The sequence below is a fragment of the Phoxinus phoxinus genome (genome assembly GCF_949152265.1).
Source record: "Phoxinus phoxinus genome assembly, chromosome: 14".
Taxonomy (NCBI): domain Eukaryota; kingdom Metazoa; phylum Chordata; class Actinopteri; order Cypriniformes; family Leuciscidae; genus Phoxinus; species Phoxinus phoxinus.
Genome location: NC_136889.1, coordinates 10,933,705 through 10,956,624, shown reverse-complemented (window position 1 = coordinate 10,956,624; position 22,920 = coordinate 10,933,705). Strand labels below are relative to the sequence as shown.

At 37.1% G+C, this 22,920-nt stretch overlaps 1 protein-coding gene across 3 annotated transcripts in view; it reads right to left on the bottom strand.

The window, feature by feature from the left end:
* atrnl1a (attractin-like 1a) overlaps positions 1 to 22,920 on the bottom strand; it is a 217,906-nt gene that overhangs the window by 95,624 nt on the left and 99,362 nt on the right. For all 3 annotated transcript variants that reach the window (XM_079635196.1, XM_079635195.1, XM_079635197.1), the window contains 2 exons: positions 17,279 to 17,372; positions 8,949 to 9,001 (listed from right to left, as the gene is read on the bottom strand). In XM_079635196.1, coding sequence (XP_079491322.1) covers positions 8,949 to 9,001; positions 17,279 to 17,372 — 147 coding nt within the window. The remainder of the gene's footprint in view (positions 1 to 8,948; positions 9,002 to 17,278; positions 17,373 to 22,920) is intronic.

Sequence of the window (22,920 nt, the reverse complement as noted above, 5' to 3'; positions counted from 1 at the left end):
CTGGAGTCATCTTTTTTAGAAGCAGGGAAGAAAATGGCACACTGCCCTTAAATAATAAAGTTGAAGCTAAATATACACTGGTTCACACGGTCCTGGTTCACAATGCAATGAGCTGAAATAAAGTTCCCAAAATAGTTTTTTTTTTGCACTGAGGACAACCATGCATGCATAACAAAAGCACATGATTTAACTAACCACATTATATAAGGTAAGATGTTCATGTTTACAAATTATTTAGAAGGAATGATATAGCTAAATGTGTATCAAAAGGTATGATCTACTATAAATTAAACTCAGTGTGCATGTCTGGAACGGCTACAACTTACACTATTTTTCCAGGATGCACTGTGCATGTACAGTATGACATGCAAAAGTTCTGTTCGGTAAACAGCTTGAATGCGCTTTGCTTGAATGTTATCTTTGTGGTGTGACAAACAAAAAAAATCAGAATATAATAATCAACCGACATTTCCACTATGCAAGATTAACACTTGACTGTTTGCAGTGCAGTGACATTTGAAAGCACTTGGTATAAAGAGGCATAAATAGACAGAATCTATTGACATTAGAGGTTTTGGATTGATTAGATCATAGCTTTATCATCTTACAATTTCTTCACCGTAACATCAGCACGACCAAATTGCAATGAAAGTAAAGAACGCCCTAATTCATCCCCATGCACTTTAACATGGTCTCGATTGAAGATGATATCTACATCCAAGGCTTAAAGCCAATACAATTATCTTAAGAAAATAAGATGGGGCTTTAGATGTCCAAATAAAAAGTGACTTTGTATGCAAGCACAAAGCAGCCTGACTAAAAGTATTTAGCTGTCTAGGCAGAATGCCTGATTAGTTTTTGATGAGGGACCTGAGGATGTCTGGGACACTCATCTGAGTATGTCTGAAGCAGTAGTTATGGCTTTGATTCAGCCAGTGGAAAGTTGGCCATAAATCAGTATACGAGGTATAAATATATATTTTTGGATCAATGTTAAGAGAATTAAAGCTGTCTTTAACAAATCATGTTTTTGAGTGAAAGTAAACTACCTTTCAAGAGTTTGGGGTCGATACGATTTTTGGATGTTTTGAGTATTTTATGCTCACCAAAGCTGCATTATTTATATGAAACAAAAAATATTTAATCTTTTGATCAACTTTTGATAAATTAAATGTTTTACTGATCCCAAACAGTAGTGATCAGGATACCAGCACATACTGCAAACATTAAATATACATAATCTGCTGATTTAAACATTAAATGGTAAACTTAATGCACAAAAATATTGTCGAACACTAATCAAAAGATTAAACTTTTAATATCTCTTGAGCTTACTCATAAGTGTGTAAACAAGTGAAAACAACAAAATAGTATATAAAAAATTGTAAACAAATATAAAAACTTTTCGGAGATTTTCTTTTTTCTTTTCAGTTTTTTTTTTTTTTCATTTTGAGTCAGACATGCCGGATTCAGTGAGTTGTTGCCTGGATCATGGAACCAGAGAGCTGTAGAATCGAGAACAGCTGTAAACGGATCCATCCAATTTGTGAAAGAATAGTTCAGTGTGATTTGTGGACCGTTTCAATAGTTTCACCGAAAAGAATTGGCTTAAAAGAATGATTTGCTCATAAACTGGACACCATATCACGTTTCAGAGCAGGTCTCAATTTTCTAATTATAAAATAACAGGGATTTATATGTTTTCTGAAAACTAAATGGAGCAAAAATGACAATGTTAATAGCAATGTAGTGCTCTGAAGCAAAGCTAAAAGTGCCCATTACAATAATGAAGAACCAAAAAAAATACTTGAGTCACCATTGGTCTATTAGAATATGACACAGCATGGTAAATATGACCTCTAGTCTGATTAAGACAACGGTTTGATGACAGTTTTGACTGCATAACATTTGTCATCATGTATGGCAGTTGAAACATGACCCTGATCACACTGGAGGTTATACTGTAATAAACATCTATCCATTATGATAGTGAAGGAGACATTCAATTACAGTTACGGTGACTTGCATTTATCGTCATCATTAGTATTATCATGTTTGATGGCCCTTGATTTTTCTCCTTGTGATAACAGACATTAGTGTGTTCAAGGCTGGTTGAATTAGCCTGTTACAAAGACGAAGCGTAAACATCAATCCCACTCAGTGGGTAAATGTCACTGACGTTCCCTCAGGGAGTCAGACTTGTCTCGCTCCAACTAGCCTCTCTTCATGGCTTAAATTGGTCAAATTAGCGAGTGTGTCCGCCCCACATATTTCGAAGCTGGACCACTGAATCGTTGCACACGTGTGATGAAATCCACACTGACAGAGTGAAGGGAACAGTGCTAGTAAGAGATAACAGCTGGACGCTGGGAACGTGAGGTGCTGCTTGTGGTTGCTGTGTGTGTTTATACGTGTTTGTCTGTGAGAGAGTCTGCAGGCCAGCTGCAGTGTACACTTTAGCGTTTAGTACACCATACAAGGAGCATGAAATGGAGAAGAACAGTTGCTTTAATCTGAACTCGAGTGTAATATAATCATAGATATCACAAAGGTTATTTTAACCAACCATGCCTGACATCAGATGCCTTACACCACGTGATGTGAGTTTCATGTGCATTTGGGAACGCAACGTGCACCAGGTTCACTTTACTTACACATTTGCACAATTTCCAATATGTTTGTGGACAGAAGTTTATAGCCTTTGACCAATATTTCACCAAAATAAGAGCTCAAGGTTTGATAGGTTTAAGCTTGAGGGTTTGAAAGAAAGTGAATAATGTACAGTAAGTGTTAGCATTGAAATTTGTAATGTAAAATTAAACTATTATAGTTATCAATATTGTATATATTTTTTTGTCATTTAAATTTGCAAAAGAAATATACCGGTAATTCAGTCTTTTTTGATAGAGTTAAAATTGATAATAATAATTAGGGCTGTCCGTTAAACGCGTTATTAACGGCGTTAACGCAAACCCATTTTAACGGCGTCAATTTTTTTATCGCGAGATTAACGCCTAGCAAACTTTGTAGTTTTTTTCACATGCTTTTGCAACAACTAGTAACGTTATTAAAACTACAACACCACACCGGATCTAGCTAGACCAGAAACAAAACAACAGGCACGCCGCACACACCTGTTTGGGCTTGCGATGCGAACCGGCCAAAGAGTGGACGGGAAGCGCAGCGCCGAGCCGCGTCTAGGACAACTGAGCGCGTCTAGCACATCGGACGCGCACTTTCTCAGTTTATGGCCAGCAATAAAAACGCTGAATGGCGCCGCCAGTGTGTGTACACTCATAGATAATGTGTTCGAATTTTAAATACGAGCCGCTGCGCGACGCGGCGCTTCTCATCTGAACGTTACGTTTTGAGTGGATGAATGATGAGCGCGAGACGCCGAAATGGAGGCCAATAAAGATTCTGAATGGAAAGTTTACTTTTAAAAAGTTGCCAAATGGTTCAATTGACAAGACCAAAGTGATCTGTGTGTTGTGTCGTTGTGAACTGAGCTATCATCGCAGCACGTCCAGGCTAAATACCACTTGATAGTCAAGCGCACACACACACACACACACTCAGCTGATGCGTTTCTACGGCCACTCGTCAATATTAGTAACGTTACCTCGTCAGTATTTCTTTCACTCTTTTATTGATGGACAGTGTCACATTGTGTGAGAGATTATTTGCTCCAAGTGAGAATGTTAGTGTGAAATTGAACACAGTATGCCAATGTTGTTTAAAAAAACAACAACAACATTAGCACAAAGCAAGCCGATCCACTTTTCCATGTTGATAAGAGCATTAAAATGAGAAAAAAAATAATGGGACAAAAAGAAATCAAGAGACATTTAGAATAGATAAAAATGTGCGATTAATCGCGAGTTAACTATGACATTAATGCGATTAATCGCGATTAAATATTTTAATCGTTTGACAGCCCTAATAATAATAATATAAATTATATTATTAAATGTATTATTATTATTATTAGAATGTGTCATTAAATTATTGAAAAATATTAACATGAAATCTCAGGGGAAACTTTTAAGTCTCCGTGTAGTCAATAATTGAATCCCTTAAAACTCATCTTTGATCACCAAAATGACATATTTAAACGTTTCCTAAAATCATCAAACCTTTAAATAGCTTGAAAGTAACTCTAAACCCTTGCCTCATTTAGTATACGCAGTTCTATGTATATGCAAATTAGCCCCGTCTCCACTCACTCACACCAGCTCAGAGATCCACTCGTTGATGATCACACGTTGTCATGATTGGTTACAAGCAAGCTGCAACCTTCCTGTTTCTCTCTTGAAACCATGCAACACGGAAGTGACTTAAACTGCAATTCATGGACTGACCGCTAGAGACTGGTTGCAAAAGAGGCTAGTAGGCTATATTGCGTGTGAGGATGTTGGAGGTGGAGATTTATAGCCTTTTCTCACAGCACTTGATATAATTAAACTTTTCAATTTGATGGCGGATCCAGAAAGGTACAAACGACAATCACCAGTGACCACTGGAGATTCACCCGTTGCAAAATGCAAAAGACTTCGGAGTGGCTACAGAAAAAAAAAAAACTGCAACAGGGCCCATGCGAAAACAAGGATAAATATCGGAAGGGCTTTTGAAAGGTGGCGTGAACTCCGTGTTTTTAAGGTGTTCAAAACGGACGCAGAGATGGCATTTTTTCTGTTGGACAGTTAAGAAATTTCAAAGGTTCAATATTATGTAACAGTAGCGCTCTTATTCGCTTTTTTGTATGGAGTAGGCTAATGAAATACATGTAGTCACGCAATGCTGTTGGTGTTAACATGAACAATTTGACAAAGTATAATTTGACGTTTGGTTTGACGTGATATTAGAAGCGATCGTTAGATTTAATCAGCGTGATTTGCTGCAATGCTTTTTTCCCCCTTAGTTGGTCAGAACAAAATGGATGTTTTGGATTGCAGATTTCTAACAGAGATGGCGACAAAGAGGAAAAACTACGGACTGCAGCTTTAAAGCATATTTAAAACACCACATAGACATAAACAACATTAAAAGCTTGGTTTTCACCACAGGGGGACTTTAAGTAAATATTTTACATTTAAGGGGTTCGTCTGACAAAAACAATTTGGGAAACCGTCTTATGGTTTGCAAATTCAGACATGGCTCAATTCCATTACAATGAATAGTTAATTTTATTAGTGCAAATTCAAAGGCAAAACTTAGTGGTTCATAAATAACTCCACAAAACAACAAGCTTAACCAACAATTTGTTTTGTTTCCAAACCTGTATGACTGACTTTCTTCTGTGAAACTGTTGTTGTTTTTTGTTTAGTATTGTTTTTGTTCATGAAAATCAACAGGGTCCAATCTTATTTTGGACCCCATTGACTTTCATTGTATAGACAAAAATGGTATAAATGGTTTTCCAAAATTGTCTTGAGGTGATGAAAAATTATATTGCCATGATGGCAAACAAATGATGAGAGCATTTTTATGATTTGGGTGAACCCTCCCTATAGAATTTACGGTCCCGTGTATTTATCGGCATTTTACAACAGCACATCCCATCAGAATCTGCGTTGTAATGCGTGTTTCATTTCAGCTGGAAAGAGCGAGGATGCTGGAAGGATTTGTTGACCACAGGAGGATATGATGCAGTGCGCTATCAATCATGAAGTGATATAACAGTATTGTGCTGCAGAGACTGGAGGGGAGGTCAATTATAAATAATGCATTGGTAATAAATCCTCCTATATACAGGGAATGAGAGTCTGATCTGCTCATAAAAAGCCTTGCAAACCCCTCACACGTGCTTATGACACACAGTCATCTCCTATGTGTGTTGATTCATCAAAATACTGAGAACCTTTCTGCCATAAGACCTTTTCAAGTTCTTACTAACGGAAACCTTTGTAGTGTAATAGATAACACAAATGTCGGAGTAAACCTCAGATGCCCAAAGAAAAGTGGAGTTTAGAAGCTCGTTTGCAGTCACACAAATTGAAGAACAGAATAGATCACCTACTGATGATTCTGTGCGCATTAAAACAAATTGGCTGTCTGGATGTGCTCTGCTTATCTGAGACTCTGTAATCAAATGGAGCTTAGTTTTAAAAACATTCATTGGTGGCATTGGAGGGCTGTTTACATAAGCCTGGTTTGGTTAGTCAAATCTGGTCTGGTGGCATTTCTGGGAAAGTGGTAGTGACAAGAGCAATAATTTAGAACAGGCTTTTTAAAATATTTTGCATTATGTACTGACTTTAATTTCCAGCAGTCTTGAGAAATTTGTGTAGACACTGTCATTTTCAGAAGAACCCATGTCCGTTGCTCCTGAAGATGATGGTTCTGTTCTGTGGCCGTTTCATTTTCTTTTTCCCGTTTTGTGGTCGGGTGAGGAAGTTATGACCACTCTGTGTTTGTGTCAATCGTGACAACTGGACAAATACTGGAGCTGTAAGGCTGCCATCTAGTGCTCTAAATATAAACTAAAACTACACTGCTTGTGTGAGAGACACACATCTCTGTGACAGAGAGAGAATGCTAAACATGGAGAGTTAGAGATACAAAGCACATCCAGCTTGACACAAACATTAAGGATTATTGCAAAATGTTTGCTTGTAATCCTATAATAATTAATATATGTTGGAGTTGTGCTGTGGCACATGCTCACAACATGTAAGAGTAACAGTGCTCAAGGCATTTGGGTTTGAATTCCTAAAAGTAAAAAAAAATAAAAAAAAATACCATAAATTTGTATTAAATTGTGCAAAAAACAGAGGGTGCATAAAACTTTTTACTGATGCACATTCTGAACATGCAAAAACAGTCTATAAGTATGCTTTCATTATGAAAATACATAAATAAAATTAAATAAAATATTTACCCTATAAAACACAAAGAAAACACAAAGTTTGTAGAAGATAAGGGAACTACACAATTACTCAAGAACATGCGAGGCTTTGCTTCCAAAAAAAGATTGACATTTACATTTGCAACTTGAAGTTCAAATCTTTGTGAGAGAGAGAGAGAGAGAGAGAGAGAGAGAGAGAGAGAAGAGAGAGAGAGAGAGAGAGAGAGAGAGAGAGAGAGAGAGAGAGAGAGAGAGAGAGAGAGTGAGAGAGAGAGAGAGAGAGAGAGAGAGAGAGAGAGAGAGAAGTCAGTCAGTCCAGTCCTCCTACCCTCAAAATACATAGGAAGTTGTGCGTAAACACTTGTACTGCGTTTTCAAGCAGCAGATGTATGGAAGAGGAATGAGACCTGACTGCTTGCCCGCTGCACTCTCTGACCTTCAGATATTTGTTTGAGACACTAAGTCAGAATCAGTGATTGTGGCTTAAGGACATGCTGGGTCACTTCTGCTTCTATAAAAATGGAACTGAAGCCCAACCTTCAGGTGGAATAACAGATTAATGTCTGAGAGTGAATGTCTGTCATATTGTAACCCCCACCCCCAATTTTTTACAAATATATATATATATAAAAGATTCAGTTTCTTGGTTTTATGATATTATTATTGACAATTAAACAATTGCTCAAGACTTCCCTTTATTAAATGGGAAACTACAGTGATACAGTATTGAAAACCATCCTGTCCAGATATTATTTGTTTTATCAGTATTATTTTCATACTTGAGGTGTGGTCACATTTACCATTGTTCAGCATATTTCGAAGGCAAAATCCAGTCATTACAATAGAATCCACATGTTTGGGAATTCCGTGTCAGGGTGAAAGATTTCACCACGCAGATTTCGCAACAGATTCAGTTGGTCATGCAAATCTGTCATGGTTGCCAACAGAAAGCTGCTTGGTTTGAAAGTGACGTCTCCGTGAGCTGTGCTTCATACATTACTGACAATAGGTCAGAAATTTCACTAATGTGAAATTAAAGCGCACATTTACATAATTTACAACATGTAAGAATTTAGAATTTTAAAAATATGGAATTGTTTTATCCCATTTACGGTGATGAATGAAATTCTCTCGATGAGGCAACGTTTATTTGTGAGATTCATTCATATATTAATTAATTTGAACTAAAAATCCTCACTCTAGATGATTCTCCTCAATGAGTTCATCCCAATCATTTTACATTCGCAAGCCATTTTCTAACATCAACAGAACATCAGCACACGTGTTTTGCTTTAGGCTAAGCTCTTTGCATTTAGCAACAAGTTCCACAAAGAAGAGTCACTCACACATAACACACACACATACTGTATACACATCCACATAAAGAAACAGCAGACCGAAGCCTAGATGAACAACACAAGTGATGTTATACTGCTAAGAATAGATGAATATTTGTGTGATGGAGTCCTTATTGGGCTTATGCCGGGTACATAACGACTAGCTGAAGACTGAACACAACACACTTACAGACTGTTTCCAACGACTGGAGCAGATTTTAAACAGCAACTGTGAACAGCGACTGAACGCAACTGTCTCTGACTCCGCGCGCTTGGGCATTATCAATTGTAAGTATGAAATTACATTAATAATCGGCCTTACAGTCGTTAAGTGTGTCTCCGGCTTTAGAGGGAAACGCTTCCATCTGCTGTGCTTCCAGAAGGTGCTGCAAATGTTTACTTTGTGAACACTGGATTAAGAGTTTGAAAGTGCATGGTTTGACACAGGTAATATGTGTGAGTGTATAGGGCTGGATGACACTGAGTAGTCACAATATATTTGTGATGCTTAATTTAATGAAGCCAAATTTTTTTTACAAATTGCAAAAAACTTAAGGACATTAAGTTTCCTAAGAACTGTGCCATTAGATTAGTTGTTACACTTTGAATTGACTCTGACGATTGTTAAAAATGTGTCATTTTGGGTAACACATAAAAAAAGAGATCAAATACACAGTATATTAACATTATAAATCGGCTTTAAAATATCCATATCACCCATCCCTATGTGTGTCTGTGAAAGAAACAGAGTGAGGGTTACTTACAGTAACATGTTCCTCTTAGTGGGTTTCCAAGGTAGCGATTTTCGGAATCACATCTGCAGTAAATTAACAGAAAGAACATTTTGTTTACAGATATGACACGCTAACAAACAAACTAGATTTGTAAACTAGTTTTCAACCATCAACAGAGGAAGTGTTCATCAAAAAAAATGTAATTCAATCATTATTTACTATAGGCATACAACACAATAACAATAGTTATTAATGGTTGAACTATTTCTTTATAAATGCGTTTTAAAATGTGCTGCGATCATAATGAAAAAAAATAAAATAAATACCACTAGGAACAGATTCAAAAGTTTGAGGTCAGCAATATATATATATTTTAATGTTATGTAAATGAAATAAATGAAAATACAATAAATAGAATTTTTTTAAATTTAAATAAATCAGAAAACAATATTAAGTTTTTAACTGTATAATGATCAAATAAATGAAGCCTTGTTGAGTATAAGATACTTTTTCCAAACAGAACAAAACGTGAGTGTGTTGCTGGTTTGTGGGACCATAAATGGCTGTGTGGTTGTATTTTTATGGTGATTTCTCCCTATGCTGCAGGTAGTGTACTCTCATAGCCGTGCTTGAGATGATTATAGTGGACGGGCCGTCAGGTGCCCCGCTCCTCTGAGGCCTGAAGAGGAGGATGAGACTACATTTCTGATCAATCCAGACTGACAAACCAAACAAAACCCTTTACTCTGTGCCAAAAGCAAAACTATCACAGACTCTCTTAGGATCAGAGATGAGCAAAACCCTGTGTGAGTGGAATATACAGCACAAATATTTTTTTGTTTCTGTGCGTAAGAAACATGCATCCATTTAAACAGAGGATTACAGTAATGCCTAAGCTTTTCTTTGCAGAAAAAAAATCTGGAAGTTCTTGCTTCAACGGCAAAGGTGTAGATAAGATTTTGTGAAGCACATTTATTTTAATGACCATTCATGATATCTGTATATTCAACCAGGACTGAAAAAGACAGCTGTAGCAACTCTAAATAAGAGGACGACAGAGACAAAGATAGTGCGAGAGCGAGAGAGAAAGAGATAAGAACACAGTGGCATGTCTGGTTTAGTTTAAAGCAAACACTCATTACTGGCATATAAACACTGAGTGTTTATTATTCACCTCATGCTACAGAAACAATGAGTTCATGTGTGTGGATTCAGAACTCAATAAACACACAGATGGATGGATGGACCAGCAGGGCAAACACGCATGATTAATCACCAAATTGCCCTTTGAAGTGGAGAAGTGGCCAAGGGCCTGAGAAAGAGTCTTGCATTATAATCATACAAGGAAGGAAAAGAAAGGCTGCATTTATTTGATCAAAAAACAGCAATATTGTGAAATCTATTAAAATTTAAAATAACCGTTTTCTATTTAATATTTTAAAATGTAATTTATTTCTGGGATGGCAAAACTGACTTTTCAGCAGCCATTACTTCAGTCACATGATCAAGTCACATGATGATATGGTGCGAAAGAAACACAGATATGTTTATATACCATGTTAAATTTGTCACTTTTTGAGGCTTTGCAAAAACGCACCGTTTTGTGCCTGGCCCTTTAAATGCAAATTAGCTGCTGCAGAGGGCGGGGTTTCAAGAGCTCGTGTGTGTTAGCAGCTGCGATTACCTCACGCAGACACACTAAAATGACAGAAACTGTTCTGCCTTTAATGTTAAAAAACGGAGTCAGACAAAAATGGAGAGACTCAAGAAGAAGACTTTCTCCACTGACGTTCTGAGTTGTTCAAAGCGTTTCTAAGGATGCTGATTTTTAGAAGGCAGCTGACTGACTCTGACATGGTGAACGGGAACATGGTTTGTGTAACAATATTAGCTGTTTGATAACATAGAATTACCGCTCATATTTATTACCGCTATGTGTCTGACGTTGTAAAGAATGACACCATTGTGCAGCATTTACCTCGGTAAATTGAACGAGTTAATCTCTGAGCTAGCGTGAGTGAGTGGACGTGGGACTAATTTGCATATTAATTGATCCACAAACACTAAATGTTACATTTAAGCTATTTTAAGGCATGAATCATTTTTTTTCACATGAAAAAACTTTTACATATGTAATTTTGGTGATCGAAGATGAGTTTTAAAGGGATCAGATTATTGACTACAGGGGGACTATAAGTATATTTATAGTTAAGACATCATGTGTCAAAGCAATTTTGTAGTATTTCAAATCAGGCACCGAAAAAAGCACCCTCCCCCTTCTGCGGGAGGGAAGAATCTTGCATGACACCACCTCAGGATATAAACAGGCATAAAAAGGACAAAAATGGGAATAAAAAACGAAGAAGAAAAAAAAACCTGCAGGGCTCCAATAACATAGTATAATATAATTCCAGAGGAACGTTTTTAATGCTGAGTGTTCACCAAGCACAGTGGGACAACCATACACACTGTGCTACGCTTAACAAAACATTTCATTATAATTCAAATATTTCTAATTCTCTTCAACTTCTGCTTGCTTTGAAAACTCATACTTCTTCTCATTGGTTTTACACTGCACTGAACCATACAATACCCCACTGTTAAGGCCATTTTCCTGTATTTGTACTTCATAAAAAAATAAAAACCCTACATGTATCCATACTTTCGGGGTCCTGCGCCAGCCAGCTGAGCAACTTCCATTGAGATGAATGGGAATGCTAAGAGATCGCTAAGCTTTCTCCAGGTATGATTGACCTCTTTGCTGTTGACTGACAGCAGATTACAGCAAGTGCACCCAGTCCAGCACAACATGAGGTCCAGAAAAAGTTTGAGGGAAAGACATAACAAGACAGGGACTGAGAGAACAAATAAAGGAATGGAGAATGAAAACAGCAGGTGTCAGACAGTGGGCATGCCCTCTAGATATCTGTCTAGTCCTACTGCTCTCTTAGTTTGAAAAGAAAGCAGAGAAACAGGTGAGAGAGAGGAGAGAACGAGTGTGGTACACCAACTGCCCTGTGTTGATCCTTCTAGCCACACGGTAACAGAGCCTCACCCTGACTAAATAAACAGAATGTGTGTGGCGCTTGCTCGCAGGAGACTGAATTAGCAGACAAATCCTCGGAGTGCCACATTTCACACTGAGACAGCTCTGTGTGTGCGTGTCTCACAAAAGCATGCGCAATTGTTGCTCGCAGGGTTTAAACGTTCTCGCTTGAGTACTCCTCAGGAGGGCCTGTCTAATTAAATAGCGGCTTCCTCGTGGATCACAAGCACACAACCACACACAACACTCGACATTATAAAAAGGGATATTAAATTGTAATGAAACAAACATTAACAAGATGAGTGTAGATGTGGTGAATAGGAAACTATGCTGCTGCTTAGATACTATATATAAAACGCCACACATTACACTTTATTAAACATAATAATAAATAGATGAGTAAAATGTATAAGCAAAGTCTGAAAGCACAGACAGACAGACAGACAGACAGACAGACAGACAGACAGATAGATAGATGGATGGATAGATGGATAGATGGATAGATGGATAGATGGATAGATGGATAGATGGATAGATGGATAGATGGATAGATGGATAGATGGATAGATGGATAGATAGATAGATAGATAGATAGATAGAAAGAACAGTTCAATAAACAAGATGTCAATAATGAGACCGATGCTAGAGCAGAAACAAAACATGGGTGTTTCCTGAAGGAATAAGGGGTTTTGAACAAATCTTTCGAGTGAATAATTCAACCGCTAAGGTGAATTAATGTTTTAAATTAATCGTTTGAATGTATGATTCAAATGACTCACTCAAAAAGATGGTAATTTGTTACCACCTACTGAAGTAACCATGTATACTGCAGAAAGAGAGACTAACAAGACATATATATATATATATATATATATATATATCATTTGTGTAGCGATTTAATATTTGTATCATGCAGGTTGTCCTATGAAAAAATATTAAGGGTAATCAAGTGTTTGCAAAACTTTTATGGTTCATTGAACTGTCTAACTGAAAATCTATGTTGTATCACATACATATTGCAGACTAAAGGAGAATTCAGCTGAGAGGAAGACTGTCTAAATGAACTGCTCCAACAGCACTACCTTTCTGTCCTCCACCGGCTTCTAAACGAGTACCACATCTCCGTCTCTCCCGCCGTGCCGAACAGACAGCTCAGCTCATTACAGAAAACAGGCTAAAACAGGCTATGGGCCACCTGCTAGCTTCCTCTCTTTCTCCCTTCAATCTGTCTTTTTCTTGATCCGTCTTTCTCTCTCATTTTATTTTCTTCACACTCTCTCACTCTCTGACTCTCACCCTTCCTTGCGCTTTCAAACAAAGACACAAAGCAACAAAGAGAAAAGAACCTTGAAAGAGACCTTGCTGTTCACGGTCTCACAGATTTTAGAGATTCACTCACTTTCTTTCACTCTCTCTATATAGAACACTAGCTGAATTCCTTGTCCTGCCAGGTTGATGGCTTTTCAAAATAGCACTGGAAAAAACATTTGTGAACTGTGACCCTACCCATATAAAAATAAAAAAATATTTTTTTAATATCTTGATTTAATATTTTATCATTTATCAATTTTAATATATGATTGCTTTAATATCTGTTGTTTCTTCTAAATGTCAGTGCAATGAGAGCAAATAAATACAAATACTAATGTTTCCTGTTTCGTGCTTTAGATTTCAGAGGAAAACTTTAAGAGATATCAATGTCACAAACATGCCATATACCAGCGTCTGCAATCAAAAGTCAGAAAATCGTCTTAGCTTTGCATTTAAATGAACTTTACAGCTCTAAACTCTTACTGCCAACAAGTTCCTAATTTGTGTCTATTTTGATTTCCCTTAAGGGAATTTTAAGAGAACAATGTAAGAATGATATTTAATTGAAAATGAGAACTCTAGTAAGTATACATTTGTAGATGCCAAAAATCTACACTCATCTTTACTTTTGTCCTTCATTTCCTGCTGTAGCAGCTTTGAACAAATCAGATGAATGATTCAAATGACTCACTCATAAAGAGTCACCTGTCGCCACCTACTGGTGTAATCATGTAACCTGCAGGAAGAGTCTTTCTTATGACATTTATAATGTTTTACTATCTTGAAACTCAAGTACAAATAGCATTTTTCCCTCAAATGAGATTACACCTCATAGATTGTATTTTCCTGCTAAAATAGCCTTTTAATTAGTTTCCCATGTGATCTTGGTACATGGATACATGAATTTGCTCCAATTCAGACAAGAGCATCAATAAGTGTGTTTGCATGCACTCTTGATCAAAAGTTTGATTTCAATCGGACAAAAGCATTCATGTCTTTTTAATGTCATTTTAAAAAGACATGAATGCTTTTGTCCGATTGAAATCAAACTTTTGATCAACACACTTATTGATGCTCGCGCTTTAGTCTGACTGAAATCATCAAACCATCAATAGCAGTGTTGGGGAAAGTTACTTTTAAAAGTAGTGTAACAACACTGATCAATAGTGCATAGAACAAGTATTATGTATGTTTGTGGTTGTGTTTGGAGGACAATATAACTGCAGCAGGCATGTTATCAACAAAGAGAAAAGCAAATAGGGCAAACAGTCCCTCAAAACACACAGCTATTCACAGCTGTTGGGCCAGCTTACTCTGCTCATTTCACTGAACACAGAAACAGGCACATCTGAAGATAAAATGGGGCACAAATAAACATGCAGACCCAGAACTCCAGACGTAAACATTCAGACTCAAATACAAACCAAAATTTGAGCAGAGCAGAGCAATTCTGCATGTAGTCTGCATCAACGAGTCTGAGAGAACACACCTGTTAGAGCAGGAAACGTGGAAAATAAATGGATGGAGAAAGAGAAAGAGAGGGTCAGGTAGACAAAAGTATAGATAAATCTTCCTATGGATTTTTTTTTTTTCAGTAGATGGATCCATTTTGTGTGTCCAACCAATACTGCATGTTTCATCATTATTACAAGCAATCTGATTTTTAAAAAAGTAATTCATATTGAGATGAATTGCATAAATCATATTAAGATTGCGACTTAATCTTCTGATGATTATCAGAGAAGGAAGGTTGTTGCAGTGTTATGTGATTCAGTACTCGGGCTGCCATCACTCAGGTTGGGTGAGTCACCGTCTTTAATCACTTCAGCGGTTCCCATGGTGATGTGAAAGTATATGTGAGTGCTAGTCACTTAAACTTATTGGTGACTGTATGTAACAACAGGTGGACAACAAAACATATGGCTACTAAGCTGACCTAAAGTTTTTTTTTTATTGTTATGATTTCATGTTACCATTGGTTTTATATTTAAAAGCAGCATTCTAGTTTATTATAAATCCAGTCTAAAGTAGATTGTAAATTGTGCAAATAATAAGTCTGCCCATGAGTTACTTGATACTAACACAAGTTTCCATTATTTTGTTTTATGCTGGTTTTGACATGGACTAACTGGTGAAATTGGTCAACCAGAACCAAGTCTTACTGGTTAAACGAGTTGATAAGAATTTGATAATGCCTAATGCTTTTACAGTACCAACTGATATAAGAGTGAAGCACAGTGTAGCCTCGGCTCGGTTTAAAACATATTACCATATGTAAATCCTTTTCATAGAATTCCCTTCAAAATCAGTGCAGAAAATATGTGTGGGCCTACCAGGATTAGAAATGTATGCCATGAAAGGACATGGTGATGGGAAAAAAAATGTAAATCGAGATGGCAAAAAATATACTGGATATCCCTATGAAAAACATTTTGTTTCAACGGGGGGGAGGGGAATAATATATTGCAATGCTTTTGCGTTCGAAACTTGGTATTTCCTCGCTAAAGCACTAAAATACAGTTTTTCCTCCCACCTCATATTATTTCCTTCACCAATTTTGCACTCACTTGCTAAAGTTTGTCAGAGTAAAGGTTCGAAAAGTTTCTCAAGGTAGCACAACACTTTTTTACAGAGTGCAAAAGTTCTGCAAGCAAATGCAAATTTTCTCTATAGAGAACACACTTTTTTTGCGAAAGAATGCAAAGTTTCTCGGAGGAATGCAAAAGTCGAGTGTGAACGCAAAAAAAAAAAAAAAAAAAAAAAAAAAAAAAAGATGGAGCACCGTTAACAAAATGTTTTTCATAGGGACGCCCATATTAGTTATCGGCCAACATTACAAACATTTTATTTATCATATCAGTCATTATTGCGCATTTAATTGTGCATGCTATTTTTTGCATTTAATATATAGGTTTATTTTACATTATATTATTGTTATACATATTTTACACATCTGTGCATCCCTAGTTTTTCATTTTGCTTCATTCTGAGCAGAAAAAAATAATAGCTAACTCTTTAAATTAAATTCTTAACAAATATGGATGATCTTACAACTTCTTGATAAAGAATCTGGCAGGACATTAGTCAGACCTGGACTAGTCTCCTTATAAGAGCGCACATGCAATGAAAATTGTCGGGCAAAAGGAAACAGGAAATTATATCATTCTTAAAGTTTACTGAGAAAAATTCTTAGCCATCATGACAATTTACTGGAACAAAATAACAGCGCCAATAATAGGGTACCGGCATTTAAAAAAAATAATGTTCTTCAACTGGAGCCCATGAGTCACATCAGTGTACTGTAACAAGAGTAAATACACCTACACGTACATCAGTTCCCCTGCCATGTGATGTGCTGCATGAGCGAAACATCAACCACGACATTGAGCAGTACCAACAAACAAGCCAAATTCATCCAAGCGATTCAGGCATGTGTTTGAAGTTATACTGCTTGTGTGCCATCTAACTTTCTACCCACGGGTCACACAAGTGATATTTAAAAAAGAAAAAAAAGATAGAGGGCATGTGGAAAAGAGAAACTTTTGAGAACTGTGTTTAAGTCCTGGGGAACTCATTACTGCTTAATACATTATCAGTGCCAGTGGCAGTGGTGCCGCCTGTTACAAATACATCCACACAGCACTGTCTTTATGGACCTCAGTACGTACACACATACGCATCCACAATCAGGGCATGGTGTCAGCCCCAAAAGTGCTATTTAAGCCACTGATAAGTTCACTTTGCCACTGTGAACAGAGGGCTCGCTGACACAGCACAGCAGAGGTTGCCATTAAAATTAATGTCCTGGGATTGGAAAGACACTAAGGTGGGAATTAATAACAGAGAGCTTAGAAGAGGATTAAATCTGTGAATAAAATGCGCTATGATGCTAATGAGAGCATGATAATGTAAGGAATCTTTGCGTTTAGTTGAAGGGCTCGTGTCTATCACTCTCTGACTGACAGGGAGGATTGCTGACGATGGGTAATGTAGTCATACTCACAGCTGGCATTGGTCCCCTTTGACCCCTTTAGTGGTACAGTAGCATTTCCCTGAGTTGGAGTGGCACACGTTAGCGTGGTTGTTACATCTGCAGGCTGGAGAGAAGGAAGAAGACGGATAGAGAGAGATAAAAAAAGAGGGAAGAGGAACGTTTAAAAGGACAAAAATTAAACCTCTGTAATTATTTACTGTTCCAAACTTGTATGACTTTGTTTCTTCTGCGGAACACAAAAGGAGAAAATGGAGACTGGTGGTGCTTTTTCCCCATGCAATTACAATGAAAGGGGATTAGAACTTTCAAGCTTAAAAAAGATCCAAAAGCACCATAAAAGTATAAGTAGACCACCAAAATTTCAAAAATCACTGAGGAAAAGCCCTAATTTAAGTCATCATTCACTGATTAGTCATTTTAACTGATTTAATTAATAATGCTCATCCTACAATTTATTGCTGATTTAAAATACATTACTGAAATGTGAGTTTGGCAAGCAGTTTTCATGATTTTGGTACTTATCCAAGCAGAGATAAATACAATGGCCGCCTGGAGGTGTTGCAAATATGGCCACCATGTGACATTCTTTGTCGGTGAGAACTCAAGAACCAGAATCGGACTCGTTATATGAACTGTCTCAAACGCATTGAGACTCAAAATAATGACTCGTTCATAAATGTGAAATAACTTTTCACATGAACTCTCCTTATTGCACCATTTTCAGATGATTTGTACTTTTAAGTGGAACTACTACAGTCTATAAATAACCAGGGCACAGTTTGCATTTAAACAGACGTGACTATTTTAACAAACCTGAGCCTGCATCTCTGGGGCTAGTGTTCCTCTCATTACAGATGCAATTCTCATTAAAGGTTATCAGATGGTAATATCAGAATGAAACCACATCCACTCACACATAAACAGAGTTTAACAGTGCAGCAGAGACAATTACAGAGAGAGGCGAGGAGAGAGAGAGAGAGAGAGAGAGAGAGAGAGAGAGAGAGAGAGAGAGAGAGAGAGAGAGAGAGAGAGAGAGAGAGAGAGAGAGAGAGAGAGAGAGAGAGAGAGAGAGAGAGAGAGAGAGAGAGAGAGAGAGAGAGAGGAGAGAGAGAGAGAGAGAGAGAGAGAGAGAGAGAGAGAGGTTCATTAAGCAGATTATCATCACTGAGTTGAGGCTCCTAAACAAGCAAACAAGAGGCTATTCCATTCTTTACAACCCAAGTCCACGCCGCTTTAGATAAAAGTAAAAAAATGACTAATTAGATTAATTGTTTGGTTATTTTAACTCTAGATTTTCCAAATCAAGATTTTGTAAATTAATTAATTCTTGAAATACAATACTCATTAATTCATTCAATCACTAACTTTAAAAACAAACAAAAAGATATAAAAACTGACCCTAAACTATGGTTGCTATTGTTGTGTGGTTGCTATTGTTCTTGCCGGTTGCTTGGTGGTTATTTAGTGAAGTGAAAAGAATCCATAACCAATTCTATATAATGTTCTGGTTTTAAAACATGGTTCAATGTAAATCTAGGGGATTAAGGGATTTTCTTACCTATTCTATTGTGGACGAGGTGAAAATCTGAAATTGAATTGCTTACGAAACTAATAGCACAACTCTCCGCAACAGCTGAGGTGGACTAAAGCGTCCGCTGAATGACTGCTTACTGATAGCATTTTCATCCTAACTGGTATCTGAGGGTTTTTGCAGCTAAAAATGCAGGTGTTTGTCAGTACATTTATCACCTTCACAAAACTATGACACAGAGGTGATTGCACACTATGATGAGGTAAAGCTGTGTTTATGTTGATCTAGTCACGTGTCTTTATGTTGTACACATCAATTAGCTCGTTTAATTACCGTGCAATTTGTAGAGTATGGCTGTATTTGCAACGCTACATGCTGAACCTTCTCTGGTACATCTGATGTCAGCAGATTCCACATGCCTTAAACTGCTTCTCCACCCAGTGTGTCATATTAGACAATGCCATTAGACTATAAAATGAACTAGCTGCCTTCACAGAGCAACCCTTCATAAAACTGTTTTTCATTCACTTGTTTAAATAGCATGGAAGAGCTCTCCCAGCCACAGATTTTATTTGGATCCAGAATACAGCCATAAAAGGGCTGTCATATTTCTAATAAACAAAAGAAGAGACAGAGAGAGAAGAAAAAAAAGAACACAGACTTTTTATCAAGAGGCTTCATAGCTTGTTGGCTTTTTATCCACAGGTCTGTTCTTTACACAACTCTCAGTTCAAATTCCCCCAGCATGTACTGCAATCGCTTTTTCATACCAGTCAACAAGAGACAATTGATAAAGAAAAGTATTTTTTACTAAAGATTTTATTGTTGTTGTCTGCTTTGGTGAATCACTATTACGACTGCTCATACATAGTGGTAAGATATATATATACATGTATATACATATTCAAAAAGTTATTTTAAATTGTAATAATATTTCACAATATTGGTGCTTTACTGTATTTTTGATCAAATAATTTTCACCTGTCATATAATAAAACTAATATATATATATATATATATATAATTATGTGCCTCCATAATACATCCACACATTAATAACACAGTGAATTAAACAGCGCAGTAACTTCAAGGCTTCAAATCATGCCAGTATAACGACAAGGAACCACATGCACGCGATTTCCACATGATCTCAAATGTGTACATGCAATTTTATTATGCATGTGTGTGCATTTGTGCGAGTCATTTTGACAGGACTGTGGGGACGGGCTGCGGCAGTGTCGGTGGCTCCGCTCTGCATGCTGCAAAAAGATTTATAGCTAAATTATGATGTGTAAAATGTACTCACATTATAGCAGAGGAACAGCACTGCCTGGAGGTGCTGTTTCAGCACTTGCTCTGAAAGCGATAGACTACAAACACGCACACACTCGCTCACACGTGCACATGCGCACACGTACAATCTCTCATAAATATTTCTGCCAAAAGCCATTTAGGCCCTGGAAATGACAAAACACACACACTCACAAACACGCTTACAATGAAAGTAGTCACCTAACCATGTCTAACAAAACTTTTTCATAACGCACACAAACATTAGCATATATCTGACATGCTTCATTTAGATCCACAATAAAGCTTAATGAAAGAAAGGAAATAAATATGAAAATAAAGGGAGACAGAAGAGATAAACTGATATTTGTATGCAAACAGACCGTGGAACATAAGTGACAAAACCAGAGTGAGTGCTTTCATAAATCCTCACAAACAGATGCACACACACATACACACAGTGATGATATTAAAGCTGATGGAAGTTAAACCAGTCTTGAAAGGAACACGGCTCAGGCGCATTTCATTCCGAGTTTATGACTGGCTGAAAGTCATATCTGATAAAGCAAAGAGGGTATTTGGGTTTTACTCCTAAATGGACATATTGTTTAAGAAGTGAAAACTGTTAAGTGTGCCAAACATCTCTAGTTCATCTATCTAGACATGTGCACATGCAAGTTAGAAATATACTCATATATCCATGTTCATTTCAAGTGGTTCTGGCCAAACGAAGATACGCAGTCTACTCACGCCTAAAGCACAATTTATGACGTCAGAAGTAGCGTAGCGCGTTATGACGTCAGAAGTAGCGTAGCGCGTTATGACGTAGCGTAAATATCAGCATTACTCGCATAAATTGCGCTTTACACTTAAGCCGAATCCGTATGTTCGTTTGGCCGGAAGCTAGTTATTTTACTTTAGAAAGTTTTAAATATGAATATGTTTCTTACACAACGCAGAAGGCCTTTATTAATCCCCTGGAGGCGTGTGGAGTTTGTTTATGATGGATAGATGCACTTTTATGGACTTATTCACTGCCATTATAAAGCTTGGAAGAGCCAGGATATTTTTTTAATATAACTCCGATTGTATTCGTCTGAAAGAAGAATGTCATATACACCTTGGATGATTTGAGGGTGAGTAAATCATGGGCTAATTTTCGTTTTTGGGTGCACTATCCCTTTAAGAGGAAAGGAAATGAAACGTCATGTACCATCATTAATCATTTACCACTTAATACTCAACATTTCTACAGCTCTCACCTCTTAAAATGTCCTCACCCTCCAAAAAATACATTTTTAAGCCACAATGATTAATAATCATCATCGCTATAAAAAGTGCACTGGGCATCTCTGCTTGATGAAACTAAAAAAAGAAGCACTTTGTTTTTCCCTTGACTTCTCGTCGCTCTCTTTCTCATTCACAAATTTAGATGGACTGAACCCTAAATAAGGTTACTCATTCCTGGCCCATTCGAAGGCTAACCAGTGCTTAATTTACATCCTCTTATCCATATCTATAACTTTATAGGACAAGATATAGCCTACTTATGCTGCATGCATGCAATATACAGGTATATGAAAGAACTATAATTTTACTCCAAATGCAATATTCCCATCTCTGACGCAAACATGATTTTATATAAAGCACACATACAGTCGTAATGGCAAAAGCCAGTCCTTCTGAGTAAATTGGTTCCAGGTAAGTGTTTCTCCACTCACCTCTATGGGGCAGAAGGTTTTAATTAATGGATAGGAAGGTGAGCATGGTGCTGTGCCCCCCATGACCTCCGTTGTCATCTCACAGTGATGTGTTACTATCCTGAGCCAAATACAGCAGATGCTGCCGGCCGGCTCCATGGAGACATCTCAAAGACTGGAGCTAAAGGACAGATACAGTCCTAGTGTACTATACAACACTTCTGATCTGTGACTGAAAGACTATTGGTAGATGCTAGAGCTCTATGATTAATCGTTAAAAAGATCGCAGTCTCGATTCAAACACGCACACAGTCTTATTCCTTAATGACAGCGATTCGGCTATGTGTATTAAAACTTACAAGTACGATTAACAGCGAACATTCAAATCTGCATTGGGTTAGACCAAATCCGCTACTGACCCACAGAAACCAGTTGTCATGTATACTGTAGGTATGAAACAGCTTAAAAATAGTCTTTTTAATTATTATTTATTATTTCAGTGTTACAATAATTCGAATTAACACAAGTACTGGGATAAAAGTTTATAGTTCAGATATAAACACTGATGTCAACGGTAGCGATCAATATAGAGTAAATCACCTTTTGCACGTAACTTCACGCTTCAAATTAAGATTGTATCAATAGCTATGTTTCCATTCATACGTTTTTATCCGAATTAAGTGATATTGAATGAAAAATGCCTTATGGAAACAGTAAAATTCGATTGAATTTCATGAATATCGACTCAAATGAAATGCGTTCGGTCTCATCGGATTTTATCTTGATCGATATACGGCTTATGCGATAAACGCTGATGGAAACGTGCGATAAACGCTGATGGAAACGTTATTTGCCGAATAAATAATGAATTGCATTTTGTCTAGCAAAACTTTGTCTGCAAATGTTGGCTTGAATGTTGTGCGATTCAGTGCGAAAATTTTATGGAAACACCTTAAAATGTCTCGATATACAAATTTGATGGCAAAACAGCATGTGACGTCATTACGCACAGGTTTTTATTCGCTTTAAAGCCGTTGGATGGAAACACACTTTCACCAGCTTTATTCGCATGAGTTTTTTATACCGAACTTCAGATAATTCGATTGACAAGTGGATGGAAACATAGCTAG